A 27,576-nucleotide genomic window follows, 5' to 3' on the forward strand; every position below is an offset into this window, starting at 1 on the left:
GCAAAATCTTTGAAGTTCTTGTTACTACCACGGATCGACGTACTTGGGAGCAATCTGGCAGTTTCTTCGCGCAGCTTGCGCGCTACAAAACCCGCCGCCGCTGCTACGGAGCAAAACACGAGGTCTCTTCCCTCATCTCAAATCCCCATCCCCCTGTTCTCTACTCCACCCGGCCTGGAGTACTTCGCGCCTCAGCGGTCGCCGTCTTTTGTGCTGGTTCTATACGAGCTGACGATGTTGTGTGTGTTTGTGTGTGTGTGTGTGTGTGCGCGCGCCCGCCGCTTTAATTAAACCACTCAAGGCGTCGTTAGAGGGCGACGCTAACTGCAGAAAATTGGCGAGGGAGGAGCAAAAATAAAAAAAGGAAAAAAAATGTAGGCTGCGAATGTCGTAAACCAAACTGCAATAAACGCCAAGAAGTCTGTAATTTCTTTTTCTCTTTACCTTTTTCCCCTCTAACGTCCGTTCTTTTTCCAAGGCGGTATTCTAATTAAAAATTCAAGAGCAGTTTCTTGCCCTGCACTATTCTCCCCTCCTCGAAACCACAGAAAGAATAAAAAAAATTGTGGCGTTCCTAGACGTCAAGGGAGAGTGACATTACGAATTGAAACGTAACGAGTTTGTAACAATCACAAAATTGGGGGTGGTCTAATGGAGGATGAGTTGGGGTGGGGGGGGGGGTGAAGAGAGGTAGATGATCTGACGGCAGACGGCATGATTAAAGTTTCCTGCAGCTGCGGTTACTTACACCAGCACTACCGGCGCGCTTGCTCGTACAGCGAACGCCTTTCATCCCCGGTGCCACGAGGCAGAGCGGTATTAAAAAGCAAGCTCGCAGACGCAAACAGCACGAGAAAGGAATGAGCGAAAAAAAGGCAACAAAAAGAAAGAGAAGGGGAGGGGCGGAAGGGGAGGCGGTGGACAACAAGGAAAGCAGAAATACCAGCGGTGGCTCGACCCGACAAAAGGAACAACGGTACCAGCGACCCGGAGCAAATTTGGAAAAGGGCGAGGTGAGGGGGGGGGGGGGAGGAGGGAGGGGAGGGTGGCGCCGTTGTGAAAGGGTGTAGCCGTGCCCTGTGTGCGAGTAACGCTATCCGTGAGAGCGAGGCGAGGACAAACAGGCCTGGGGCGGGAAAAGGGTAAGGATAGGGGGCCTCGTGGCAGCGGTCCGTGCAGTGAGCGCTGCCTGCGCCCGCCGCCCTGGCTCCTTTTAATTACGACAGCTGCGGGAGGCCAGGCGCTCTGCAACAGAACGCCCCACGGACGCATACACTCACTCTCGCACACGGACGGGCGGTTTGCCTCCACTCCGTGGCGCGCCTCGGGGGCAGCAAGTTTAGCCGCCGAGCGCTCTCCGCCTTCCTCAGACGCCGCTCCTACGGGAGGGAAGCGACAGTGCTAGCCAGCCCTAGTACCCTGGCGGGAGGGCACTCCGCGCCCGCGCCTTACTTAGCAGCTTGCGCGCGTGTCGCCTGGCGAGGACGCTACTGTCAAAACTGGAAACTGGCAACATTTGCCCACTTACCACGTTAAAAACGCGACACCTGTTGTGATTCGTCTACACTGTCCAGACACATTAACGTAACAGCCTTTCAAAAGACTGAATAACCACCTTCCGCAGCGCGAACTGTTGCGAAGCGTGCAGGAAGATAAGCAATGAATTTCTGGAAGGGATGTGGAGCCATGTCAACTCCAGTGCTAGGGCTAGCAGATTTCTCGGGTGAGCGTCCAGGCGCGAACAGCTCGATCGAGATGGTCCCACTCGTGCCATTTCTCTGGCGCGTTGCGTATCCGGCACTATCGATAGCGACTTGTATTTCTGTTTCCGTCTGGTTCCGCCTGCGCAGGCGCTGAGGCGGCTGCTGCCCTCTGGAGCGTTTTTCGCGGGGGGCCGCGCGCGCTCGGCTCGGCAGTTGGATTCGCACCGAGCTGGCGGTATTTTGCCTTCCGCCCCGGCACGGAGGTGTGGTCTCGTCGTTGGCGGGCCTCGTTGATTTGGCCGTTGGGCGGTGTGGCGTGTTGGTGACGTGCTGCAGTGGACAACTGATGGATCCCTGCACGCGATCGCTCGAGGTTCTTCGCCTCCGAATTGGGTGCCACGATATCGCTTGGGTTTCCGCACCCAGGAGTTGCAAGGACTGCAGGGCGTTTCACCTTACTTCAGCTATTGTTTATATTTTCTGCGTGATATCGTTTTGGCCGGACTCTAGGGATCGAGTTTTCTGCTGGTGTGTACCCGGTCGTCGCCCCCGTTTTCCCGCCCGGGGGGCAGCCGTATCTGTTGGTGGGAATTATTTGGCAGTGTGTGTTTTGCGTGGACCCGGTGTGCTCACGCGCCCTGATTCTGGGTTGAAACGAACCCCGCCACGGAGACCGTACTGAGCAAACGCACGGAAATCCTGTCCTGCAGTCCTTGCAACTCCTGGGTGCGGAAACCCAAGCGATATCGTGGCCCCCGTTTCAGAGGCGGAGAACCTCGAGCGATCGCGTGCAGTGATCCATCAGTTGTCCACTGCAGCACGTCACCGACACGCCACACCGCCCAATGGCCAAATCAACGAGGCCCGCCAACAACGAGACCACACCTCCGTGCGGGGGCGGAAGGCAAAATACCACCAGCTCGGTGCGAATCCAACTGCCGAGCCGAGCGCGCGCGGCCCCCCGCGAAAAACGCTCCAGAGGGCGGCAGCCGCCTCAGCGCCTGCGCAGGCCGAACCAGACGGAAACAGAAATACAAGTCGCTATCGATAGTGGCGGATACGCAACGCGCCAGAGAAATGGCACACCACTTATTCTCGATTGGGCTTAAATACGGTGACTTTGGTGGCCATGAGTACGGTAAACTCATCCTTGTGTTGATGAAACCATGTACATACACTGCGAGCTGCGTGACACGTTTCGTTGTCCTGCTGATAGATGCCACACTCCCGCGGAAACAGATACTGCATTTAGGAGTGGAAATGGCCCCCAAGGATAGAGGCGTACTTCTGTTCATCCATTTTGTCCTTGGGAAAGACGAGATCACCCAACCCGCCAGGTTAGCCGAGAGCGCGGAACGACCCACCATGTACCACGTCATCCGAGAACGTACACTGCGAAGACGGGCGCTGATACATGCCATCACCACTGAGGACGGCCGTCATCACACCACACAACGCGATATTGCTGCAGCCTTCTTCGACCATTACGCACGACTTTATTCTGCTCAATGTTCCGACCCGACGACGGTGACGGCAGTCTCACAACTGGTTTACGGCATTGTCCCACAAGATTTACAAACTGAGTTATTGAACGAGATTACGGAAGACGAAGTTATCGACGCCATCGGTAAAGGAGCGCGAATAAGTCTCCTGGCCCCGACGGGCTCCCTGTGGAGTTTTATAGAACTTTCCAGTATTTACTGGCTCCCAAGTTAACAGACATCTGTCGGGGGCTTATGTCCCCCGCGGTGCCGCTCCCTGCGACCTTCGTAGAAGGAATAATTATACTGGTTCACAAACCTAAAGGTGGGGCTCGAATACAAGATTACCGCCCGCTAACACTCGTCAACTGCGACATGAAGATATTCACCAGGCTATTAGCAAACCGTCTGTGACCGACCCTACCTTACGTCATCTCGCCAGATCAGACTTCCCTAGGGGGTATCAACAACATCCACACAGCACTGTGTCGATACCGTGACTTCATAGCCCTAGCCAGGGCACGCCCCATCCCGGGAGCGCTGGCATCACTAGATTTTAGCCAAGCTTTTGATCGAGTGGATCACACGTACGTAACGTCCGTTCTCCAGCACATGCAGTACCCACAGCAATTCACAGACGTCGTGATGCGCCTCCTCGGAGGGGCGACTTCCAAAGTGCTCGTTAACGGGCGTCTCTCACAGTCCCTCCCGATTTTCCGCTCCGTGCGTCAAGGCTGCCCCTTGTCGACGTTACTATATGCTCTGGCACTGGAACCGCTCCTCAGTGGCCTCCGTCAACGCCTCACCGGTCTTACCCTACGTGACGTCACATTTCGCTGTACAGCATATGCAGACGACCTGGTTCTCGTGTTCCGCAATCGCGACGATGTCAACAGAGCACTAGAATGGATTACCACGTACGGTGTGGCTTCCGGCAGCTGTCTCAACGTCGCCAAATCGGTCGCCATGGCCATAGGAGACGGGTTGACCCCAGCGTGTGTCGAACCCCTACAGCTTCGTGGCACTATCAAATGTCTCGGAATAGAGTTTCACGACGACATACGGCGCACTGCGGCTCTTAACTACCGCCGCTTATTACAACAAATTCGGGTCCAAATCTTCAACCTTCGTATGCGGACCCTCGGCATTCTTCAAAGGACACACTTCGTCAATGTTTACCTCGCATCGCGCCTTCCACACATAGCACGTGTTCTTCCAATACCGTTACTGATGGCTCGACGTCTATTAGCGGCATTCCGAGCCTACGTCAGTACAGGCATGCTCTTCGAAGTCAGTTATGAGTCACTGACCCTTCCCCCAGAAAGGGGAGGTCTTGGTCTAGTCCATGTCCACGACAGAGCTGTGGCCCTGTATGTCAGCTCACACTTCAAGCTGTGGCGCCACCACCCGGAAAGTTTGACAAGTTTGCTGTTGGAGTCCTTAGCTCCGCCCTCCCTTATGCGCCCACTGACGACGCAAGACATACCCCCACCCTTCTACTACTTCGGGAACTTTTACATTGAACACAGCTATGTCTGTATCGCAGTACCACCGACGAAACAGGCGCCCACCGAACATCGTGCAGACCAAAAGCCCTCAGGTTAATTGGAAGGTGGTGTGGAAGACGATTCACGCGGTTACACTGGACACAGACGTCCGATCCACATGGTACATCACAGTCAATGGTAAACAGATCACCCGATCACGCCTCCACGAGATAAACATGCCGGAATCGCCTCTCTGCGTAGACTGCGGGATACCAGACACGGACGAACACCGTCTCACATGCGGCGCGGCAGAAGACGTATGGCGCTTGGTGCGACAAATTTTGTCGTATTTTCTACGAGTCACTCCGGAACACATTACACCTCGGTTTCTACTATTTCCGGATCAACAGTATTTCCCGCGCGCCAAGACCAACGCTGTCACGTGGATCCGTGCGCATGCGGTACACCACTTATTTCACGATGGACCTAAAGATGTATTCGACTTTTGGAACTACCTACAAGAACATCATTGCAAGATCGTACGGAACCCAAAATACAGACAGTACTATTTTAATTACTTAGGGAGTGCCCTACGCGACCCTCCACGCAGCTGGATCATCAACAGGTAGGGGAAGATACCCATTGAGTGAGCTGACAAGACTAAGTTCGATTTTCGGTGGAATAACATGATATACGTGAAGACGTACCTGGATGATGAAGCGTAAGGAGAGTAGCGACACACCCTTCTGCACCCTGTATGAAGCACTTTTTTTTCGTTTTCCCCATATACTTTACCTCGATGTAGGAACGTGCCGAGATATTGTTTTCTTTTTCTCAGAGCACGATGCGGCGCTAGATACATTTATTTTTGTTGTGGTATAAAGTAAAACCACATTAAGAAAAAAAAAGAGCGCAAATGCGCTGCTTCCTGGAGTCGGGCAGGCGCGCCGGCCCCGGATCGAATCCGCCCGCCGGATTAACGACGAGGGCCGGCGTGCCAGCCATCCTGGATGTGGTTTTTAGGCGGTTTTCCACATCTCTCTAGGTGAATACCGGGTTGGTCCCCACGTCCCGCCTCAGTTACACGACTCACAGACATCTGAAACACATCCGCACTTTTCCATGATTTCCACTAGGCGCAGACAGATGGGGTACTCTGATTCCGTCCCAGGTGGTACGGTGTGGTGGCAGAAAGGGCATCCGGCCACCCCTTCAAATTAACATGCCAAATCCGCTTTAACCACGCCAACCCCGCTCAAAATGCGGGACAAAGGCGCAAGCGATAGAATGACGAGGTCACCCAGGGAATGTCACGAAATTATCCCCCGTCTTCCGGCCTGCATCCTTTCCTTTCAGACTTTTCACGCCGTATACTCCCAAGGCCGTCTGTCAGATGGAGCACAAAACGTGATTCATCTCAAAAGGCGACCTGTCGCCAATCAATGGACGTCCAGTTGTGGTACCAGCGTGCAAATTCCATCCTTCGTCGCCGACGAGCAGCAGTCAGCGTGGGCGCGTGAACCAGGCGCGTGCTGCGCAGGTCCACACGCAGCGACGTTCGCTGAGTGGTCGTTAAGGAGAGCCCTCGGCTTATTTAGGCGAATAGTTGCTCAATAGTTGCAATTCTGTTCGCCCGTTTACATTTACTCAACCATTGTCCATCTTTGTCGTCTTCGTTGAGCACAGCAGTTGCCTCGGCGGCATTTTTGGACAGCGTCATTTTGCCATACATGGTATACTTTGACCAAGGCGGCCTGCGATTAGTTTAAAAACAGTAATTTCATAACTTCTTCCTTCCTTGGCACGAAAGACAGTGGTCATGCCCTCTTGAACGTCAGATACATCGCTCCGTTTTCACATAACGTCAATGACTGCGCTGTTTTCCACCTCCCCCCCCCCCCCCCCATATCCCCTTCGACACCTTCTATATACCTATATACCCTCCACTGTGAGTGGTTACTGCACCTTGGCATCTATCGTAGACAGTGGTCACATTAATGTGGCTGGACCGTGTATTTCTCCCAGGTTATTTGTCGATTGAAGAGTTCAGAGGGTGTGCTGCTGGTTCATAGTGTCCAGTGGGTACAGTATTTCGGCGATCACACACATATCATCATCGTCAGTGTCGACTCTGTCTGCGAATTCTCCATTTTCTCGCATCGGGTACTTTTCATGGCGAATTACCAATTTTGTCTAAGGGAAATTGTTTCAATAAATTGTTCAAGTGGCTCTGAGCACTATGGGACTTAACTTCTGAGGTCATCAGTCCCCTAGAACGTAGAACTACTTAAACCTAACTAACCTAAGGACGTCACACACATCCATGCCCGAGGCAGGATTCGAACCTGTGACCGTAGCGGTCACACGGTTCCAGACTGCAGCGCCTAGAACCGCTCGGCCACTCCAATTGTTTCAGTCTTGATTATTGAAATGAATGCGTGCAGAAAGTAGTGTAAAGTTTGTAATACTGTTGGTGACAGGACAGGTACAGCTGGTTAAAACTTATCGAATAGCGTCAATTGCCAGTTAACTTTAATGTCTTCTTATGGCGAAACGGACAACAAGCAATCGAAAGTGACTGTAAAGAAACGCAGGTGACCCCCCCGTAAAAATGCACGTTTTATTTTTACAAGTTATGGCTTGTTGCAGTGCATTAGAGTGAGAGCTTCTGAACATGGCTGTTTCACAGCCGACACGAGTAATTCATTTCAAAAAACCTTGTGATCAAGAAAATTAATTAAAAGTGACCTCTCCAAATTTATTTCATGCCGAATTCTATCCTTAACATCGGTTTGCTGCAGAATTCTTGAACATATTCTAGGTTCGAATATAAAAAATTTGCTTCCGGCGGAGAAGCTTTTGTCCACAAATCAGCCCGGATCTAGAAAGCATCGCTCGTGCAAAATTCGGGTTGTCCTTTTCTCGCATGATATGCTGCGAATCATGGATGAAGGGAAACAGGCAGAGTCCATGGTAATAGGTATCAGGATGGCGTTTGACATCGCGCCCCCACTGCAAACTGTTAACGAAGGTACGAGCATGCGAAACACGTTTCCAGGTATGTGAGTGATTCGAAGACTTCTTAAGTAGTAGAACCCAGTACGTTGCCATCGACGCGAATGTTCCTGAGAGACAAGAGCATTGGGAGGGGGGGGCGGGTGATAGGACTGCTCTTATTTTCCACATACGTAAATGATCTGACTGACTGGGTGAGCAGCAAACTGCGACTGTTTGTTAATAATGTCGTGGTTTATGGTAAGAGGTCGAAGTTGAGTATCTTTAGGAGTATACATGATGACCTGGGCAAAATTTCTAGTCGGTGTGATGAACGGCAACTAACTCTAAATGTAGAAAAATTTTTGTTAATGCAGAGGAGTAGGAAAAATAATCCCGTAATGCGGCTTGTGTATAAAGGAAACCACCTATAAAACACGAGTGCGACAGTTCTTTAGTACTGCTTGAGTGTTTGGGACCCGCACCAGGTTGGATTAAAGGAAGTCATGGAAGAAATTCAGAGTCGGGCTGCTAGATTTGTTGCTGGTAATTTCAATCAGCAAGCGAGTCTCACAGAGATTCGTCGTGAACTCAAATGGAGCTCCCTGGAGGGCAGCCGACGTTCTTTGGACGAAACTCTATTGAGAAACATTACAAAATTATTCGCTAAAGGGGAATTCTTTGACATCGGCTGTATTAGGTGTAGATATAATATCTATTTGTGACATGAAAAGTTGTGCCAGACCTGGACTCGAACCCGGTTTTCCCGCTTATTGCCATCGTTTGCCTTAACCATTTCGGCTGCCCATGCACCTTCCAAGACCGATCCACACACCCGCACTGTCTACAACCGCCTTGTGCTCGCACTTTACGTAATTCTCGCGACAGGGAGATGACACTGCAATGAAACAAAATTGTCGTTTTGCCAGTAGAAGCACCGGCCGTTGTGGCGGAGCGGTTCTAGGCGCTTCAGTCCGGAACCGCGCTGCTGCTACGGTCGCAGGTTCGATTCCTGCCTCGGGCATGGGTGTGTGTGGTGTCTTTAGGTTAGTTAGGTTTAAGTAGTTCTAAGTTCTAGGGGACTGGTGACCTCAGATGTTAAGTCCCATAGTACTCAGAGCCATTTGAACCAGTGGAAGCATACAATAATTAATTAACTTACAATGTCTGTTCCTTCAGATGTGAATGTCTGAAGAAACAGGCTTTGTAAGTTAAATAAGTACTGAGAAAATTTAGAGGACCGTCATTTTAAGTTGACTGCAGAACGATTCTGTTGCTGCCAACGTACATTTCGCGTAAAGATTACAAAGATACGAGAAATTCCGGCTCTTACGGAGTCATATAAAGAGTCGTATTTTCCTCGCTAGATTGACCATAAGACAAGTAGTTTTGCCACTCAACATAGCATATGGGACCCTCGTTCTGGTGATCGGCAGCCGTTAATCTTATGTCATTTACCTGGAAAATGTGGATGATTATAGATTGCTTCAAAAACGAAATTGAAGTTGTTTTCTTTGCGTCCATCGCCAAAGCACAGCTACATGGCTGTAGATCAGAGTATGGTGTGCGGCGAACGTTACTGTGAAGCATGTCTTTAGGGAAAATCATACTACAACCATCCTTTGCTGGAATCGCAGGGGGAGTAAACTCCACCTTTTAAAATTATATTTCCACTGCAGCTATAATGGGAAGAGGAGAGTCACGAGAGCTGTTAACCACTGTCGCCAAATTTTCTTAATGTTTTTTAAAATAACCGACGAATGGGTGTAAAATTCTAGGGAAAAAGAACACACACAAGCGGTGCACACTGTATATGATAGTGGTAGGAACACTTGCCTTACGCAGGATAATACTGGCTGAATATGTACCTTAAATCCTAGAATTTTAAAGTGTGAATTTTGCTGATTACTTTCCCTTCAAGTACTGAATAAGAGGTAGTTAAATATAGTTGTATGTATAATTTACCTTTGGGCGTAGGGAAAGTGTTTTGACAAGCTGGCAATGCTTAATTTTAAACTAAGTCCAAATGCGTCACTGACATGTTGATTCCTGTGGATCCCTTTTCACGTTCTGCATTTTGTGAATTCCGTGTACCGTTAAATTTTGATACGAATATTGTAACGTGTTGCGAACATCTCAGCATCTGGACATGAAAATGCACCAAAATGTCGTAGTAGACGAATCAGAATCCATCTGCGACGGATCATTTACAGCTGCTCTGCTTATTGTAAAGAAATAACACACACACGTCTTGAAGACACGACTGCGCATCGGTTCTAGACCATCTCCGATGCTACGGGAAAGAAATTCACGGTGAGACCTTTCGCCGTAACGGGAAAAGTTGGGAGAACTACCATCGGGGGAACACAAAGAAGTTCTGTGAGGCGTGGCATCACTTGGGACCGAAACGGCACATAAAACAGCGAACGGCGGAACTTGTGTTCTGTGGTAAGGTCAGTCGCAGTGTTTCCTGCCCTCGTTATACTGCACTGGAAGCTGTATATTCCCCCAAGGTTACGATTGTAAATCCTGACAAGAGAATGCGGTGTATGGAAATACGTATTGTAAGAGAAACGCTGGAAACTTTTTAAATTATATTTAGACAGCAGCTAAAATCAGTTTTGTAATTCGTGACCCGCTTGAGAGGAATGTTGCAACTTGACATTGTAGGAATATTGCGCGAATCAACTATCTTCAATGACAAATTTTAATCAATGAAACTTTGTCGGTACTACATAAAACACCGTTTGTGATTACATTTTTGTTTTGTTAAAGGACAGCATTTGTAGGATGCAATCAGTTACTGCCTTTTGATCGGTATTAATCACAATATATGGTAGCAACACTGGACTGTACGTTTCGTGAAGCCACACACTGAGGAAGCCGCTTGTCTGGGGGACTGGGAGGTCATTTCTATTTTGGGTATTAATTACTAGTGATTGTTAGAATTAATACACGTTTACTTCGCAAACTGTATGAAGTAAGGTATTGCCCTTGGGTGTGACATTTGCGGTCAATACTATAAAAGACTGAATGGGCCGACTTTTTCAGGAGTGACGGTAAATTATAACTGTTTCTTATACAAGAATAATCTTTTCTTTTTTCTTTTTTTGGACCGTAGATAAGTTTGTTTGAGTTATGGTTTAAAGTGCTTATTAATGCACTTCTTTGAACTGTTTCAACAAAAGCTGATACCTTTTCATCATATAATAAGAAAGAAAAGCAATAATATATTTTAAAAGCAATGTATCTTAGTAACTTTCCTGGTTATATATAATCAAGACTTTGAGACATATAGAATATTTTGGTATAATAAATTTTACATGGCAATATAGATTTCTCAACGTGTTTATGTTTGAAATGCTGCCTCCTCTTACGGTATGACGATAGCTGGTGACGGTTCAAACCGATAATTTCCTGTTTTTATGTGAATGTGCCGGCCAGTAAAGCACTTTAAAAATATTTTTAATAATCCCAGATGTCTGCGTTAGTACGAAAACGTCGTGACTGTGGAATGTTGATGCTTACGCAGATGTATTAGCACCTCATCTTCGAGGTGGCGATCGAAGCATTAATACTGTGACTTTCATATAGCTTGTGTGAGTTGGTAGTTGGCGGTGTGATACGTGTAGTCTTTACAAGGCATCTGTCAGCTACGACTCTGATGGTTATCGTTTACACTCGTTACTAAACTCTGGAGTGACAGTCAGCAGAAGTTTCTGACCAGTCTTAAAGAACAAGAGCCTATCTTTGCAAAAGTAGAAGCGTATGACATCAGGAGTGGGAACAAAGTGTCGCACACCACTAGTAAAAACGTACTTTCTCCGCTAGTTTCATATAAAAACTCGCACTGGGCAATTTTTAATCTTGACTGTCCAGCTCGGATTTTGAGCCCCACCATCATATTATTTGTTAGCAAAATTGATCTTCAACAACCACACAACAGCTATAAATCAGAAAAAACTGGCTGCCGCTGACCATAAAATATTAATGTTCCCTAACACTTCTCTGATTGCCCCTACATGGTGTCAAATAACCCATTTTTCTTGCTGTCCAACAGCAAGACCGTGCCATTCCTCCTTTTTTTTGTTCTTTCGTATTTTCAATACGTAGAAAGTCATACACATATCAAAAAATGTTTTGCATCACCTCGTTTCCGAGAGTTCCGGAACTTGTAGAGAAAATTGGAATAGAGATCAACATAAACACCATTTCCGCCCTTTATAAGCTCATGAAAACCACACATGCATGTTGTACCATCATACAGTGAGACCTTCAGAGGTGGTGGTCCAGATTGCTGTACACACCGGTACCTCTAATACCCAGTAGCACGTCCTCTTGCACTGATGCATGCCTATATTCGTCGTGGCACCCTATCCACAAGTTCATCAAGGATCGTTTGTCCAAATTGTCCCTCTCCTCAACGGCGATTCGGCGTGGATCCCTCAGAATGGTTCGTGGGTCACGTCGTCCTTAAACAGCACATTTCAATCTATCCCAGGCATGTTGGATAGGGTTCGTGTCTGGGGAACATGCTGGTGACTGTAGTCGAGCGATGTCGTTAACCTGAAGGAAGTCATTTACAAGACGTGCACGATGGTGGGGGAGGGGGGGGGGAGGGGAGGGGCGTCTGAATGGCTCGCCAATATCCTGCTGATTTGGTTGCACTATCGGTCGGAAGATGGTATTCACGTATCGTACAGCCGGTACGGCGACCCCACATATTGCCATATTGCCACCCCAAAACAGCAGGGAACCTCCACCTTGCTGCACGCGCTGGACAGTGTGTCTAAGGCGTTCAGCCTGACCGGGTCGCCACACTCATCGGTGAAGAGAACGTGATGCCAGTCGTGAGCAATCCATTCGGCATGTTGTTGGGCCCATCTGCACCGCGCTGCATGGTGTCGTGGTTGCGATGATGGACCTCGCCATGGACGTCGGGAGTGAAGTTGCGCATCATGCAGCCTATTGTGCACAGTTTGATTCGTAACACGACATCCTGTATCAGCACGAAAAGCATTATTCAACATGGTGGCGTTGCTGTCAGGGTTACCCTAGCCACAATCCGTAGGTAGCGGTCATCCACTGCAGTAGAAGTCCTTGTGCGGCCTGAGCGTGGCATGTCATTGACAGTTCCTGTCTCTCTGTATCTCCTCCATGTCCGAACAACATCGCTTTCTGGAATGAAATTCTATAGCGGAGTGTGCGCTGATATGAAACCTCCTGGCAGATTAAATCTGTGTGCCGGACCGAGACTCGGGACCTCAGCTGGTAGAGCACTTGCCCGCGAAGGCAAAGGTCCCGAGTTCGAGTCTCGGTCCGGCACACAGTTTTAATGTGCCAGGAGGTTTCATATCAGCGCACACTCCGCTGTAGAGTGAAAATTTCACTCTAGAAACATCCCCCAGGCTGTGGCTAAGCCATGTCTCTGCAACATCCTTTCTTTCAGGAGTGCTAGTTCTGCAAGGTTCGCAGGAGAGCTTCTGTAAAGTTTGGAAAGTAAGAGACGAGGTACTGGCAGAAGTAAAGCAGTGAGAACGGGGCGTGAGTCGTGCTTGGGTAGCTCAGTTGGTAGAGCACTTGCCCGCTAAAGGCAAAGGTCCCGAGTTTGAGTCTCGGTCCGGCACACAGTTTTAATCTGCCAGGAGGTTTAACATCGCTTTGGTTCACTCCAAGACGCCTGGACACTGCCCTTGTTGAGAGCCCTTCTTTGCACAAAGTAATAATACGGACGCGATCGAACCTCGGTATTGACCGTCTAGGCATGGTTGGACGAACAGTGTACCTCCTTCCTGGTGGAATGGTTGGAACTGATCGGCTCTCTGGCCCCCTCCGTCTAATAGGCGTTGCAAATGTATGGTTGTTAACATCTTTCGGCGGGTTTAGTGACATCTCTGAACAGTCAAAGGGACTGTGTCTGTGATACAATATCCACAGTCATCGTCCATCTTCAGGAGTTCTGGGAACCGGGGTGACGCAAAACTTGTTTCGATGTATTTTCCCATCGGTTTATTCTAGTATCATTTCGTCTTCTGATTCTGTTAATGTCGCCAAGTCCAAGAGTACCCCAATTTGCCAAGTCTACGAAGTTTCATAACACAAATGATGGTATTATTTGATAGTTATTATTATTATTATTATTGTTATTACTAGCACAATTGCTATTAGTAATTACTTTCCTGAAAATAATTTAAGCTTCACGTGAAGTTTTGATTTCACTCGTTGATTTATACAGCGTGTGTTCAAGGATCTGCTGCTATTTCGTGTGTGAGAAAATTATGAACAGTATATGATAAGAAATTAAGAAGGTCTTATGGCCCTAATCTAGCCAGGCTAGAAAAATGCACCTATAAATTTTCTAATGGTGCTGTTTCTATTTTCACAGTGTCCTGAATCGGAGTCCAGAGCACCTTATCAAGGAAATCATCCTTGTCGACGACTTCAGCGACAACCGTAAGTGGAGCACACTCCCAGATTTCGTAGTGGTAGTATACTTGGAATTGCCGCTTACTAGGCAAAAATGTGTCGGTTACCTCAATAACGTGGCAATGTGGCCCTGTTGTTTTAACTTGGATATGTATATTGTACCAATAGCTTAATTCGACGTAGAAACAAGACTGTTAATCCAAAATCAGCATGCGAGTACCGACTGACGATTGTATTACCTAGCGTACCAAAGTGCTGTAGTAAATTTTTCATGAACATTTGAGAGTGATAACATTTCTGAAAATAATTCAGATTTGGAATCCACTTTAAAACTAAAACTACATTAGTCAATGTGACTATGATAACATGTGTAAACTCGTAAAGCCTTTCACGTCGTTTGGTTTCGGTATGCAGCATATGAAAATGGAACTGTTGACTTTCTCAGTCAGTGCACTCAAATGACTTGAAAGCTACTAGGTGTCGATGTAAATGCGTTGTCTATGGGCCAGAGAGATGACATTGGAAAATGTGTTTTCAGGATTGCCTGTGGGGTCAGTTATCAGACCGTTGCAACTCTCGTTGAACATCAAGCTTCCTGTAACAGACACGTCGAGCTGAATCTAAAAGTGACCCCTTACAGCATCACTTCTGCCGTAACAGGGATAACTGATGATCATTCTTTAGTATGAAGATGGGAACTAAAGGTGATCTCGGATTAAACCCCAAGAAGTCGTGAGTGGCCCTCATATCCCATAAGTGAACGTAGTTACTTGATGGTACCCTACAAAATATCAGCACACTGTACATAACATCAGCATTGTGCTAGATGACCGTAAAAACTGAGCAGAACAAACTGTCACAGTACGCAGAGAAACTGTCTTTTCTGAATGCTATTAAAAATGTAGAAAAATATTTCCACCCGAATTTCTACTACAGTAGTCTAGTACAACATGACACAAGTAGTGTAAACTCCAGACGACTCGAGATAGCTGTGGATGCTTGTGTGAGACCGGTATATAACGTTTGGGTATTTGGTCACGTTAGTACTGCTTGTGCTCCATTAGCGAGGATGTCATCGGTTCAGTGGTTTGTGTTCTTCACCTGTTTTCTTCATCGATATGTTAGTGACTGGACCACTCGATACCTCTACTCGTCTATCACCTACCATGATTCAATTACGGTGCAGCAAAAGGCCTTTTAAGTCCATTATTTTTTCTGTGCTTGAACACAACTTTAAATGTCTCTTTGTCTCCTTTCCCATTTCCGTCATTCGCCCGTGGAACAAGCTTTCCAGTAACCTTAATTTTATACAAAAGTCGTCCTCGTTCTGCCCATGGCATTATAAAATAGTGCGGAGGAGCACACAATAAGTTCAGGGCACTGTCATTCACTTAGTTTGGGAAATTACACTCAAAAGGCGGGAAATCCGCAATGATAAACGGCATAAGGATACAGAAGACAACAGAAACAACTGCACTGTTAGACATATAAGGTGTAGCCACAGGACATGTGAGCTATTATAAAAAAACTCTTGATGATCTCCCTGTTGGCAAGAGGCTCCAATTTAGGCCCACGTTCGAATTTCCCAGAGAGGACTGCAAGCGAGACTTGACCATGGGAACAAGATAGAATAACCGACCCAGGGGTAACACTCTACGTGTTGAGCATAGAATATCAGAAGTTGGAACGTGGTAGGGAAGCAAGGAAATTTGAAAAGGGAAATGTAAAGGCTCACCCTCAATATTGGGTTGGGGGGGGGGGGGGGGGAGGGGAGAGATCAGTGAAGTGGAAGTAAGATAAAAATACAGGGTGTTCCAGAAATGTTGCGACGAACTTCGGGGGATTGTGAAGGGTGTCTTGAGGAATAACTGTGGCGTAGGAATCCGTTTCGTTCAGATTCAACGACGCCACAGAGTATCGAAGTTGAAGGCGCCGGCCACTTCCTAGGCAGAAAACGTGACTTTGTACGGTTATTAAGTGATCGTGACTGACTGCCACGATCGTCAGTGGAGAAGATGGAGCTAGCTGCTGCGTAGACAGGCCTTGTCTCCTATGAATGCGGTACTGTGTTGTCTTGGTAGATGATGGCTGCATGCAGGGGTTACCATCCAGGTTTATTTTTCTCGTGTGTACCGAGAAAGAATGAAGATTTTCGAGGATGCCAGGAGACAAATAAACTGTGGATTGAAACCCGTGACAGAAACCGTCATCCGTTAAAGCAACAGAGTCGTGGTCACTGACTAACAAAAAACATTGTGAGGCTTCCGCCTGTGGGCCCTGTTTGCTGCTGAAGGGGTGGCTTACTTACTGGCACTGGCACTGGCACCTATAACTTCGGCGCTCTGTAGCGTCGTTGGATGACGTTTCCGGATGCAGGTTCCGATCCTCGATTTGATCCTCAAGACATCCTCTACAACCTCTCGGAGTTTGTACAGCGTTTCTGCGACACACTGTGTAGTCAGAAAAATGTAGGTTAATATCAACAGAAAATAGTACTGAGGGAGTAGAACTCATTATGAATAGGAAGGTAGGCCAGAGAGTAGTTACTGTGAACAGTTCAGGGATAGGGTTGTTATCATCAGAATCATCAGCAAACCAAATCACTGACAACAATAGTTCAGGTATACATACTGACGTCGCAAGCAGAAGATGAAGAGGTAGAGGATGTATACGAGGATATTGAACAGATTATTCATTCTGTTAAGGGTGATGACAATCTAGTAATCATGGGGTACTGAAACGTGGTCGTAAGGGAAAGGATAGAAGAAAGAGCTAAGGGAGAATATGGGCTTCGTAGCAGGAATGAAAGAGAAGAGTAATTGATTTCCGCAATATATTTCAGCTAGTGATAATGAATACACTGTTCATAAATCAAAAGAGGAGGAGACGTACTTGGCAAGGCCAGAAGATGCAGGAAAATTCTACCTGGATTATATCACGATCAGGGAGAGTTTTCGAAATCATATGTTGGACTGTAAGGTTTTCTACGAAATATAGTCTCAGATGATTGTTTAATATCGATGAATCGTACGGCATAAGTGAAACACAGATATCAGCTGGACTTTATCATTGAAATAAATTTGGTGGCGACAAGTGAAAACTTGTGCTGGAGCGGAAATCTAACCCTGATTTCCTGCTTTATGTGAGCGGTCGTTTTAACCATTTCAGATATCCGAAGGTACTTACCATCCAGCTCAAATTATCAACTTCTCGTACGCTACATATTTAGCGTCCGTTGTTCATTATCGTCATTGCTCGCGGCTTTACCCGATGCCCACAAGGGTTTGGACGTAGTGTGCGTTCGCATTGAATGTATCGTGAATAGCCACACCATTTATGGTGATGTTTTTTAAGGGATTCTACCCCGTCTTTCCTGCAAAATAATGAAAATTTCAGGTAACGGTGATGTAGGTGGATAGCGATCAGAAACCCTTCTCTCCTCTTCAGTGAGCGACTGTCACATTCACTTAGCTTTAGGTTTGCGCTCTGCCAAAACTATTGTTCGGTAGTTTTGATACATTACATAAATGACGTAGTAAATGATAGGATAAACGGTAATATTGGTACGTTGCATTTTATAAGGAATAAAAACTAGTTGATCGCGTAACTTCTGCCCTTTTATATAACCAAACAGTTACTTTAAAGGCAAGTACAGATCACATGCAGAAATATAAAAAAATCTATATAATTATTATTGTAAGTTTTTGTCAACGGAACGTTCTTCACCATAATCAAAGGAAAGAATTTCCTGTTTTTACTGACACGTGCAAAGTTGTTTATGAATAACAGAAACATGTTTGATGTAAACAGGACGAAATATTAAAGTGCTGTTCGTTATGTTTTTGTTTTGCGCTTTTTAAACTTTTTTGAGGAAATAGAGTTTTCTAGCGCTATATGATAAACTCTTCCCTCTGTTTCACGTTGTAAATCAAAAAGTTTCGAATAAAACACGAATGAGACACTGTCAATTTGAATTTTGCATAAACACTGGTTGTTTTTAAGTAACAGACGGGAGGACAATTATGTAGAACAAAACCGTTCTGTAGGTTACCCAGCCCTTAATATATCCTCACTCAGTTTATAGATGATTCACGGCCTTCTGTTTGAAGGGGAATTTAGTAAGACAATGGTGGCATATGCAGACATAGCTATCGACATGAGATAACGCGTAATAGGTATGCAACACACCCAACATAAAGGTAACGAGGGTACGATTGTAACTGGCCAAGGCTACTAGGAAAACTACCGTAGTTTTAAGGTTACTTACGATAGACTACAGTAGCCTACAGCAGTTTTACAACTGTACTCAACACACACTTCTATCCACGTTGTGACTCAGCGGATGGTGTTTTCCGACTTTCCTTGTATGCCACAGAGATCTTAGACATGGTGCCTCATGAAATACCAAACACCATACATTTTGGCATCGTTGGTAATGGAAACACCCACAACACGAGCACCGTCAATTTGCCCACTTTCGAATTCACTTATCTCCGACGCTGATCTGATCTCGACGTAACACTTGCAACGTGCTGAGGACACTGCACAGCTGCTGTTCGTGTTCAACTACAAAAGCGTGATTTGCAGACTAGGCTAGAATCTGCATTTATGTTCAAGTATTCACATCTTGTGGTGTTTTTGTACAGTTAATTTGTTAATAATTTTGATGTAACCAACGTAAATAGCGTTGAAGTAGTTGATTTTCTTCCCATGAAATATACAAACGTGTCTAACTGTGATGATGTTTCTCGTTTCAGCCGCCGATGGAGAGGAGCTGGCTAAAATACAGAAGGTGCGCGTACTCAGGAATGAAAAACGCGAAGGTAAGAGTTGTTGCTCATAAAAGCAAAATAATTGATAACAATAACCCAGTACGTAGTCCTCGATGGTGAGTATTCATTGGAAATGAGGGTATCATCTGGATTGCCCCAGGGAAGTGTGGTAGGTCCGCTGTTGTTTTCTATCTACATAAATGATCTTTGCTGGTGATGATGATGCTGTGGTGTACGGGAAGGTGTCGTCGTTGAGTGACTGTAGGAGGATACAAGGTGACTTGGACAGGATTTGTGATTGGTGTAAAGAATGGCAGCTAACTCTAAATATAGATAAATGTAAATTAATGCAGATGAATAGGAAAAAGAATCCCGTAATGTTTGAATACTCCATTAGTAGTGTAGCGCTCGACACAGTCACGTCGATTAAGTATTTCGGTGTAACTTTGCAGAGCAATATGAAGTGGGACAAGCATGTAATGGCAGTTGTGGGGAAGGCGGATAGTCGTCTTCGGTTCATTGGTAGAATTTTGGGAAGATGTGGTTCATCTGTAAAGGAGACCGCTTATAAAACACTAATACGCCCTATTCTTGAGTACTGCTCGAGCGTTTGGGATCCCTATCAGGTCGGATTGAGGGAGTACATAGAAGCAATTCAGAGGCGGGCTGCTAGATTTGTTACTGGTAGGTTTGATCATCACGCGAGTGTTACGGAAATGCTTCAGGAACTCTGGTGGGAGTCTCTAGAGGAAAGGAGGCGTACTTTTCGTGAATAGCTACTGAGGAAATTTAGAGAACCAGCATTTGAGGCTGACTGCAGTACAATTTTACTGCCGCCAACTTATATTTCGCACAAAGACCACAAATATAAGATAAGAGCGATTAGGGCTCGTACAGAGGCATATAGGCAGTCATTTCTCCCTCGTTCTGTTTGGGAGTGGAACAGGGAGAGAAGATGCTAGTTGTGGTACGAGGTACCCTCCGCAACGCACCGTATGGCGGATTGCGGAGTATGTATGTAGATGTAGAATAATATCAGTTGCGACTGTTACCTGAGATAACTGAAAAATACATTTTTGTAAACGCTCTGACGCGCGCGTGTGTGTGTGTGTGTGTGTGTGTGTGTGTGTGTGTGTGTGTGTGTGTTCTCGTATTCTACGAACAACAGATGTAAATGTTAATTTACCCTGTTAGATTATTTACATGTGTCAAAATGCCAAGAGAAAAGTGATGCTTCCATTATTGTCGAACATACGCTACTAATGACATAGATATCATGAAATTAAATGTTGATGGTGTTGAGACAGCAACCAGCCACAATTTTATTTTCAGTTCCTTTATGCTAAAGGTACCGTTACCGGTTTCAAATCATTACGATTGATCTTCAGACGGTTTTCATGCTTTCATCACATGTGGTGCGTTTTTTTTTACAGATTAATTGTCGTAAAATATAAATAATACATAATTATAAGCACGCCACATAGATGGTTGCGTTACAGATTTTCATTGGATGTAACTTACGTGAAATGTCGGCTTGTAGTATTTGTTTTAATGGTCCAAGACGTGTGAATACATGCAGCGAATGATGCGAGGTTTCTACCCCGACTGTGTTTCAATTGTTTGGAAGCATTCTGTATAAATGTAAAGAATGATTTTGTTTGCGTAATACAGCTGTAATGTGTTACGATGTGAGAAGAAAGTGTGTGGAGGAGGAGAGTGACGCATCGTCGTGTGGCAGGCCTGATGCGGTCGCGGGTGCGCGGTGCAGACGCGGCCACGGCGCCGGTGCTCACCTTCCTGGACAGCCACTGCGAGTGCAACGTCGACTGGCTGCAGCCGCTGCTGGAGAGGGTCGCAGAGGTCAGTCTCTCTCTCTCCCTCTCTCTCTCTCTCCCTCTCTCTCTCTCTCTCTCTCTCCCTCTCTCTCCCCCTCTGTCTCCCTCTCCCCCTCTCTCTCCCTCTCCCTCCCTTCCTCTCTCCCGCCCCTCCCGCTCCCTCCCTCGTCCCTTCTCCCTCCCCTTCGGCGCCACCCCCCCCCCCACCCCTCACCACATTTCATACCACTGTATGTTGCTCTAGGGGCTACGTGTCTACCGTACTTGGGACAGTGTGATTTTTTACACAGATTATCTAGCGGTGAGAGGAGAGCCAATGTATCTCGATTGGAGATCATACACTACTGACCATTAAAATTGCTACACCAAGAAGAAATGCAAATGATAAACGGGTATTCATTGGACAAATATATTATACTAGAACTGACATGTGATTGAATTTTCACGCAATTTGGGTGATCCTGAGAAATCAGTACCCAGAACAACCACCTCTGGCCGTAATAACAGCCTTGATACGCCTCGGCATTGAGTCAAACAGAGCTTGGATGGCGTGTACAGGTACAACTGCTCATGCAGCTTTAACACGATACCACATTTCATCAAGAGTAGTGATTGGCGTATTGTGACGAGCCAGTTGCTCGGCCACCATTGACCAGACGTTTTCAATTGGTGAGAGATCTGGAGAATGTGCTGGCCAGGGAAGCAGTCGAACATTTTCTGTATCCAGAAAGGCCCGTACAAGACCTGCAACATGCGGTCGTGCATTATCCTGCTGAAATGTAGGGTTTCGCAGGGATCGAATGAAGGGTAGAGCCACGGGTCGTAACACATCTGAAATGTAACGTCCACTGTTCAAAGTGTCGTCAGTGCGAACAAGAGGTGACCGAGACGTGTAACCAATGGCACCCCATACTATCACGCCGGGTGATAACGTCAGTATGGCGATGACGAGTACACGCTTCCAATATGCGTTCACCGCGATGTCGCCAAACACGGATGCGATCATCATGATGCTGTAAACAGAACGTGGATTCATGCGAAAAAATGACGGTTTGCGATTTGTGCACGCAGGTTCGTCGTTGAGTACACCATCTCAGGCGCTCCTGTCTGTGATGCAGCGTCGTGGGTAACCTCAGCCATGGTCTCCGAACTAATAGTCCATGCTGCTGCAAACGTCGTCGAACTGTTCGTGCAGATGGTTATTGTCTTGCAAATGTCACCATCTGTTGACTCAGGGATCGAGACGTGGCTGCTCGATCCGTTACAACCATGCGGATAAGATGCCTGTCATCTCGACTGCTAGTGATACGAGGCCGTTGGGATCCAGCACGGCGTTCCGTATTACCCTCCTGAGCCCAACGAATCTATATTCTGCTAACAGTCATTGGATCTCGACCAACGCGAGCACCAATGTCGCGTCGCGATACGATAAACCGCAATCGCGATAGGCTACAATCCGACCTTTATCAAATTCGGAACGTGGTGGTACGCATTTGTCCTCCTGACACGAGGCACCACAACACCGTTTCACCAGGCAACGCCGGTTAAATGCTGTTTGTGTATGAGAAATCGGTTGGAAAATTCCCTCATGTCATCACGTTGTAGGTGTCGCCACCGGCGCCTACCTTGTGTGAATGCTCTGAAAAGCTAATCATTTGCATATCACAGCATCTTCTTCCAGTCGGTTAAATTTCGCGTCTGTAGCACGTCATCTTCGTGGTGTAGCAATTTTAATGGCCAGTAGTGTACCTCTCAAATGGATGTTCTTGGCTACCACTAGTTTCTTATCTTCACGTAGTTTTTCGGGCTCTGAAGGTGACGCGTCGCTCATACCGACACAGACAAAACAGTGATGAAATGTTACAAAAGTTTATTGGCCAAAGAAAGAAATATCTACTTCGACAATAATAACAAAACCACAATTACAGTGTCTCATAGGAACATGAAGACTTAACAGTATGGCAATTACAGAGTCTGACAAAGTAATGTAATTAGTATCTTCGTTGACAAATGCACTTGTACGGAAAATATTCCAAGTCCAAATAAGCTGTCGTAAATGAGACCAGCAGATGAGCAGAAAGTCCATCCAAGATACAGTCTGATCGCACCAGAAGAGCAGAGATGAAGGCTGAATAGAGCGGCGTTGGTCCCTAGATGGGACGACGGGGTGAAAAGCAACAAGCCGGAAGAACTGACTTGCCTAGCTCTTGGCGCACTGGCGGCAAGCGGCGGAATACTCGCGGTACTGTTTTCTGCACACGAGTGTGGCGGAGGCGAATAGATCCCTTGGAAGTGGCGGCCTCCGCTAGCGCCGGTACCGCCGCCTGTGTCTGACCATTGCTGCGACAGGGTGAGACCGCAACGCGGAGGTAAGCAGGGGCCACGTAGGCAGCCCGCGCGCCCGAGATGCCCGAAGGGTTGCCGAGATCAGATCGCTCGCGAAATGGAAACCACAATGAAAATCAAAATTTTTTCGTTCGAGACAGTTAGCCACACCTTCCAGCTGCCTCTCTAAATAGTCACCGCTCAGACTTAGACATTTGACGTGGTGTTTTTACAAAGTTTCCGCTACTCTCGTCACAGAAAGCAGCCGCTTGTTCTTACCGCCAATTCTCTACGCTGGTCTGCCATTCGTTGTTTGTGCCAAAATGTTGTCTACGTAGCCAGCGGTTCGTGTGAGCAGAGATGAGCAACGGAGAGAGCCAATTAAGGGCTGTATTGTGGGTGACCAAACACTTCATTGCCCCTGCAGAATGCGGCTGAGAACTGTCTTGAAGAAAGAAACGTATGACATTTATGTAATGTGCGCTGCATAGCTTCAGGCGAAATCTCTCACCGGATCCACTACAAGGCGGGACACAGTTGTTTAGGCATTTCTGCGTGATCACTTTGCGGTTTTAATTGAAAAGAGCGATGTGACGCGATCTCTACGCATACTAGAGACACTGCTCGACTCATCTGTTCAGAGCTCCATCAGATTTTCACAGTGGTTTCCATTTCGTGCCTAATCGGACCTTACTTCCCGAATACCCCTCGTACTAAACAGCTTATTGAAATCCGAACGTATAGCGATTTTTTAAACTTTAAAAAAATTCCTTTGTAAGATGGAAATACACTTCCCAGGTTTGCGGCCAGATAACGCTGTGCAAGTCACAATTAATAAAATGTTCCCGCCTGTTACGACGCGGTCGAATGGATTTCACATTTAAACCCAACATCATTTCACCCCCCTCTGCAGAGGACATTTTCAAGGGGTTGTAACTTGTTTGAGTTTTCGGTTCACAGTATGGCTCGTTACTGAGTGCACCCCGCTGCTGCTATCACCTCGAGGTGGACGATCGGTACACATCTTCTTCAGCACTGGACTTACGTCACACGGTTTACCGAAAACCCACGCACACAGGCCGTTACGTACAGCGGGATGTGAACTCCCACCCACACCTTAGAAACGTTGGCGGATAGAGCAAGGAACATATGCGACCCACAGGTGCTTGACGTGGAATTGAAACATCTCACAACGCATTGCTCACGAAGGATCATCCGTCCGTTGAGGTAAAAAGAGCGTTAAGGCCACTGGACAGAAATCATAGCGATGCACAAGCGCTGATGAAATCGAAAGTTTCGTGCCTTTCATTAAGGACGTTACCTACTGCAAAGCAAAAGTCTTGAAAAAACGGAACACGGTGGTAATCTACTAATCCAGCCGGAAAGATAAAAGTTCATATAAAATTGGTCAAGAATGATTGCAAACAGCTGCTAAAAGCAGGACTTTGTGTAGTTTTCGGGAGGTGCACGCGGGTACTACAAACGAAGGGTTAAAAAAAAAAGACTAGAAGAGCGCAAGGCCAATTGCGAAAGGAAATGTGCATTGCAGCCAGGGACCACCACACCCATTTTCATAGAGCTCAAGTACTGCCAGCCACAAGCGGATACCATGAAAGGCTATACACAGAGGCCATAGAGATTCTTCGAACACCCCAGGAATTTCAATAGGAAGAAGGACGGCGGTAATTGAATGACGTTTGGATCACGGTGCTGAAGGAGATGTCTACCAGTCTTACACCACGGGGTGATAGCAAAGCGGACGATGGCAATCGACAACAGCCAATTGCGCTCGGGTGTTCAAAACATGCGACGTCGCCCCATTGCGCGGAAGCACACGTAAACGGAAGTTTGCTGCAGTCAGTAACGAGCCAGTGTGTGAATCGGGCAGTCATGGACTGTGCGGCTGGTTCCGGCGGAGGTTCGAGTCCTCCCTCGGGCATGGGTGTGTGTGTTTGTCCTTAGGATAATTTAGTGTAAGTAGTGTGTAAGCTTAGGGACTGATGACCTTAGCAGTTCAGTCCCATACGATTTCACATACATTTGAACATTTTTTTGTTAGCTTCCCACACAATTGTGTATTTGAATAAAACGACAGTCTTATACTTTATGACTACAGGTACATCTGGGAGCTGGGTTGAGAGAGGGAAGAGGCTCCACTACCTAATTCTAAGCATCGGCTCAAGGTCAAGGCTCAGGAAAACTACTCTGTTGCGAGTGACGGATCCTCCGGATGAGAGCATGTTTAGCCAGCACCCAGCATGCTGACGCCCAGTGGCTGGGGGGTTCCTACGTGGAGGCGGTGCTGCAAGAGCTCAAGCGAAAGTCACATCCGTACAGTCGTTCAGGCGCCAGCCGAGCTGCCACGAGGTTGGCAATACCCACTAATCGTCGCACCCTAATCGTCTGTGATCGCTTGACAATACAGTAATGCTAGATTCCCCAAATTCTAAGCATCCTGGAGAACAGGACTAAAATTGGTAAAAGACTAATCAGGTGAAAGGTTGGGATCATAATTCTGAGTGGCAACGACAATATCTGCTGATGTCATTGCTATCTTCAGTAAATCGTGGAAGAAGTACAGAACCTGTTGAATTTAATGAATAGTCTACCGAGCACAGAATGTAAACCGAAGGAAGACGAACGTAATGGGCGCAGCAGATATGCGAAACTTAGCATGAAAATTGGGGACCACAAAATAGACGAGATGGTGGAATTCTTATACCTCCGAACCAAAATAAAACATGACGGTTGAAGTAAGGAGAACACAAAAAGCAGCCTAGCGCAAACAAAGAAGGTATTCCTGGCCAGAAAAAGTCCACTAGTCACAAACACAGCCCTGGATCTGAGGAAGAAATTTCTGAGGATGTACGTTTGGAATACATAATTGTATTGGAGTGAAACGTGGATTGCAAGAACACCGGAACAAAAAAGTATCGGAAGTATTTTAGATGCGGTGCTACAGAAATATGTTGGAAATTAGGTGGACTGGTAAGATAAAGAATGATGAACTTCTCCTCTGAATCTCTGAGGATAGAAATTTGTGGTGAACATTGAAAAGAAGAAGGGAAAACATGATAGACCGTGTTTTAAGACATCAGGAAATGAGTTGCATGATACTAAGCTAGTGTGAGCTGTAGAGGAAGATTGAGACTGGAACACGTCCAACAAATAACTGGGGACGTAGGGTGTAAGTGCTACTCTGGGATGGAGTTTGGCACAAGGGAGGAATTCGTGGAAGGCTGCGTCAGATCATCCAAACGACTGATGACACTATACCTCTCCCCCCCTTCCCCCTCACAAAAAAAACACTCGCTCAATCGAGCAAGTAAAGGCAAACAGTGGAGCAACTGTGCCAAGCCCCCATAACATCCTGGGGTCCGTTAGACCAAGACGTTTATTCAGGCGTCTAATCATCATTACTGTATGTACACCTGTGTCCGAGGAGCCTACACGTGCACGGTAGGGTTCTTACTCTCCTCACTTACGCTCTCACGGGCTTACCTTTATCAGTCCAGAATCCCGATCTCCCATGACGAGTCAGCCAGTGCCCGCCGGCGCCGCAAAACGCTGCTGCCCAACAAGACAATCAAGGACGCCGTGAGAACACTCGGTGCCCGGGAGGGGTTTGCAAGAGTGAGATTTCTCACACAAACTCTCCCGTAGGTGGTTAGAGGGAAGACGACCTGACTATTGGTCGGAGAGATACTAGATTATACACCACCCAATGTATGTCGTTATGGTTTGTCGCCCTTTGCTGTCCACATCCGTATCCCGAATATTCGTAGATACAAATAAAGAACCATCTACAAGAATGCAAATTCATGCTTTTCTGTCCCGATTTAAAAATGAGACTCACGTCGACTAATACGCCTGTGCGTCAGGCAGGTGGAAATGCCGCGTTTTACGTGTAACACAGCACACGCATTTTTTTTTATCGGAAGCCCTGGGGCCCCTCTGTCATCGCTGCGCACCCGTAGCGAACACGCGACGATAACGATGTCGCAAAATCCCAGGTCACGCGCCGCATGCAAATGCTGACGCAGGCTGCACGTTTTCAGCAATGTGCTGCTGGGTAGTACGCGGCCTGAGGGGAAAGGGGGCGGGGAGGCTGCAGATAGTCCAATCACAACACGCCTCTTATCACGCACCCTCCCTCTCTCTAACGTCCAACGTAATGCCCTGAATGACAAATAGTTTCCAATACACAGAAAGCAAGCATTTGGACGGAGACCATTGTGAATTGTAACGAACACGTGCACAAAAAGTGCGGTAACTATTCTCGTAAGGGACAATTACAGGAGATCTGTTGCGGTGATCGGCAGCAGTCACGCATATAAAAATGCTCCTGCGACCACCTAGAATATGATGGCTGTAGCTACTGCAAATCCTTACATAGTTAGTCTACTACGCTTGTGTGAGAGATGCGCCACAGGTATGAAGCGCTCTGCGTTTCTGGCAGCCACTGCCTTTGCGGCAGGTATCTGAGACTCACGCTACGTCGCTCAAGCAGGAATCACTACCGGTCTGCGACCGATGGCTTTCTTGTTTGGTCC

The 27,576-nt window shown here is 46.9% G+C and overlaps 1 protein-coding gene across 1 annotated transcript in view; it reads left to right on the top strand.

Annotated features, from left to right (window-relative positions):
* Positions 1-27,576, top strand: part of LOC126417168 (polypeptide N-acetylgalactosaminyltransferase 2) — a 194,231-nt gene that overhangs the window by 129,640 nt on the left and 37,015 nt on the right. The window contains exons 4-6 of the mRNA XM_050085066.1: positions 14,051-14,118; positions 18,849-18,914; positions 20,602-20,723. Of these exons, the coding sequence (XP_049941023.1) occupies positions 14,051-14,118; positions 18,849-18,914; positions 20,602-20,723 (256 nt within the window). The remainder of the gene's footprint in view (positions 1-14,050; positions 14,119-18,848; positions 18,915-20,601; positions 20,724-27,576) is intronic.

The sequence above is a fragment of the Schistocerca serialis genome, chromosome 8 (genome assembly GCF_023864345.2).
Source record: "Schistocerca serialis cubense isolate TAMUIC-IGC-003099 chromosome 8, iqSchSeri2.2, whole genome shotgun sequence".
Lineage (NCBI taxonomy): Eukaryota > Metazoa > Arthropoda > Insecta > Orthoptera > Acrididae > Schistocerca > Schistocerca serialis.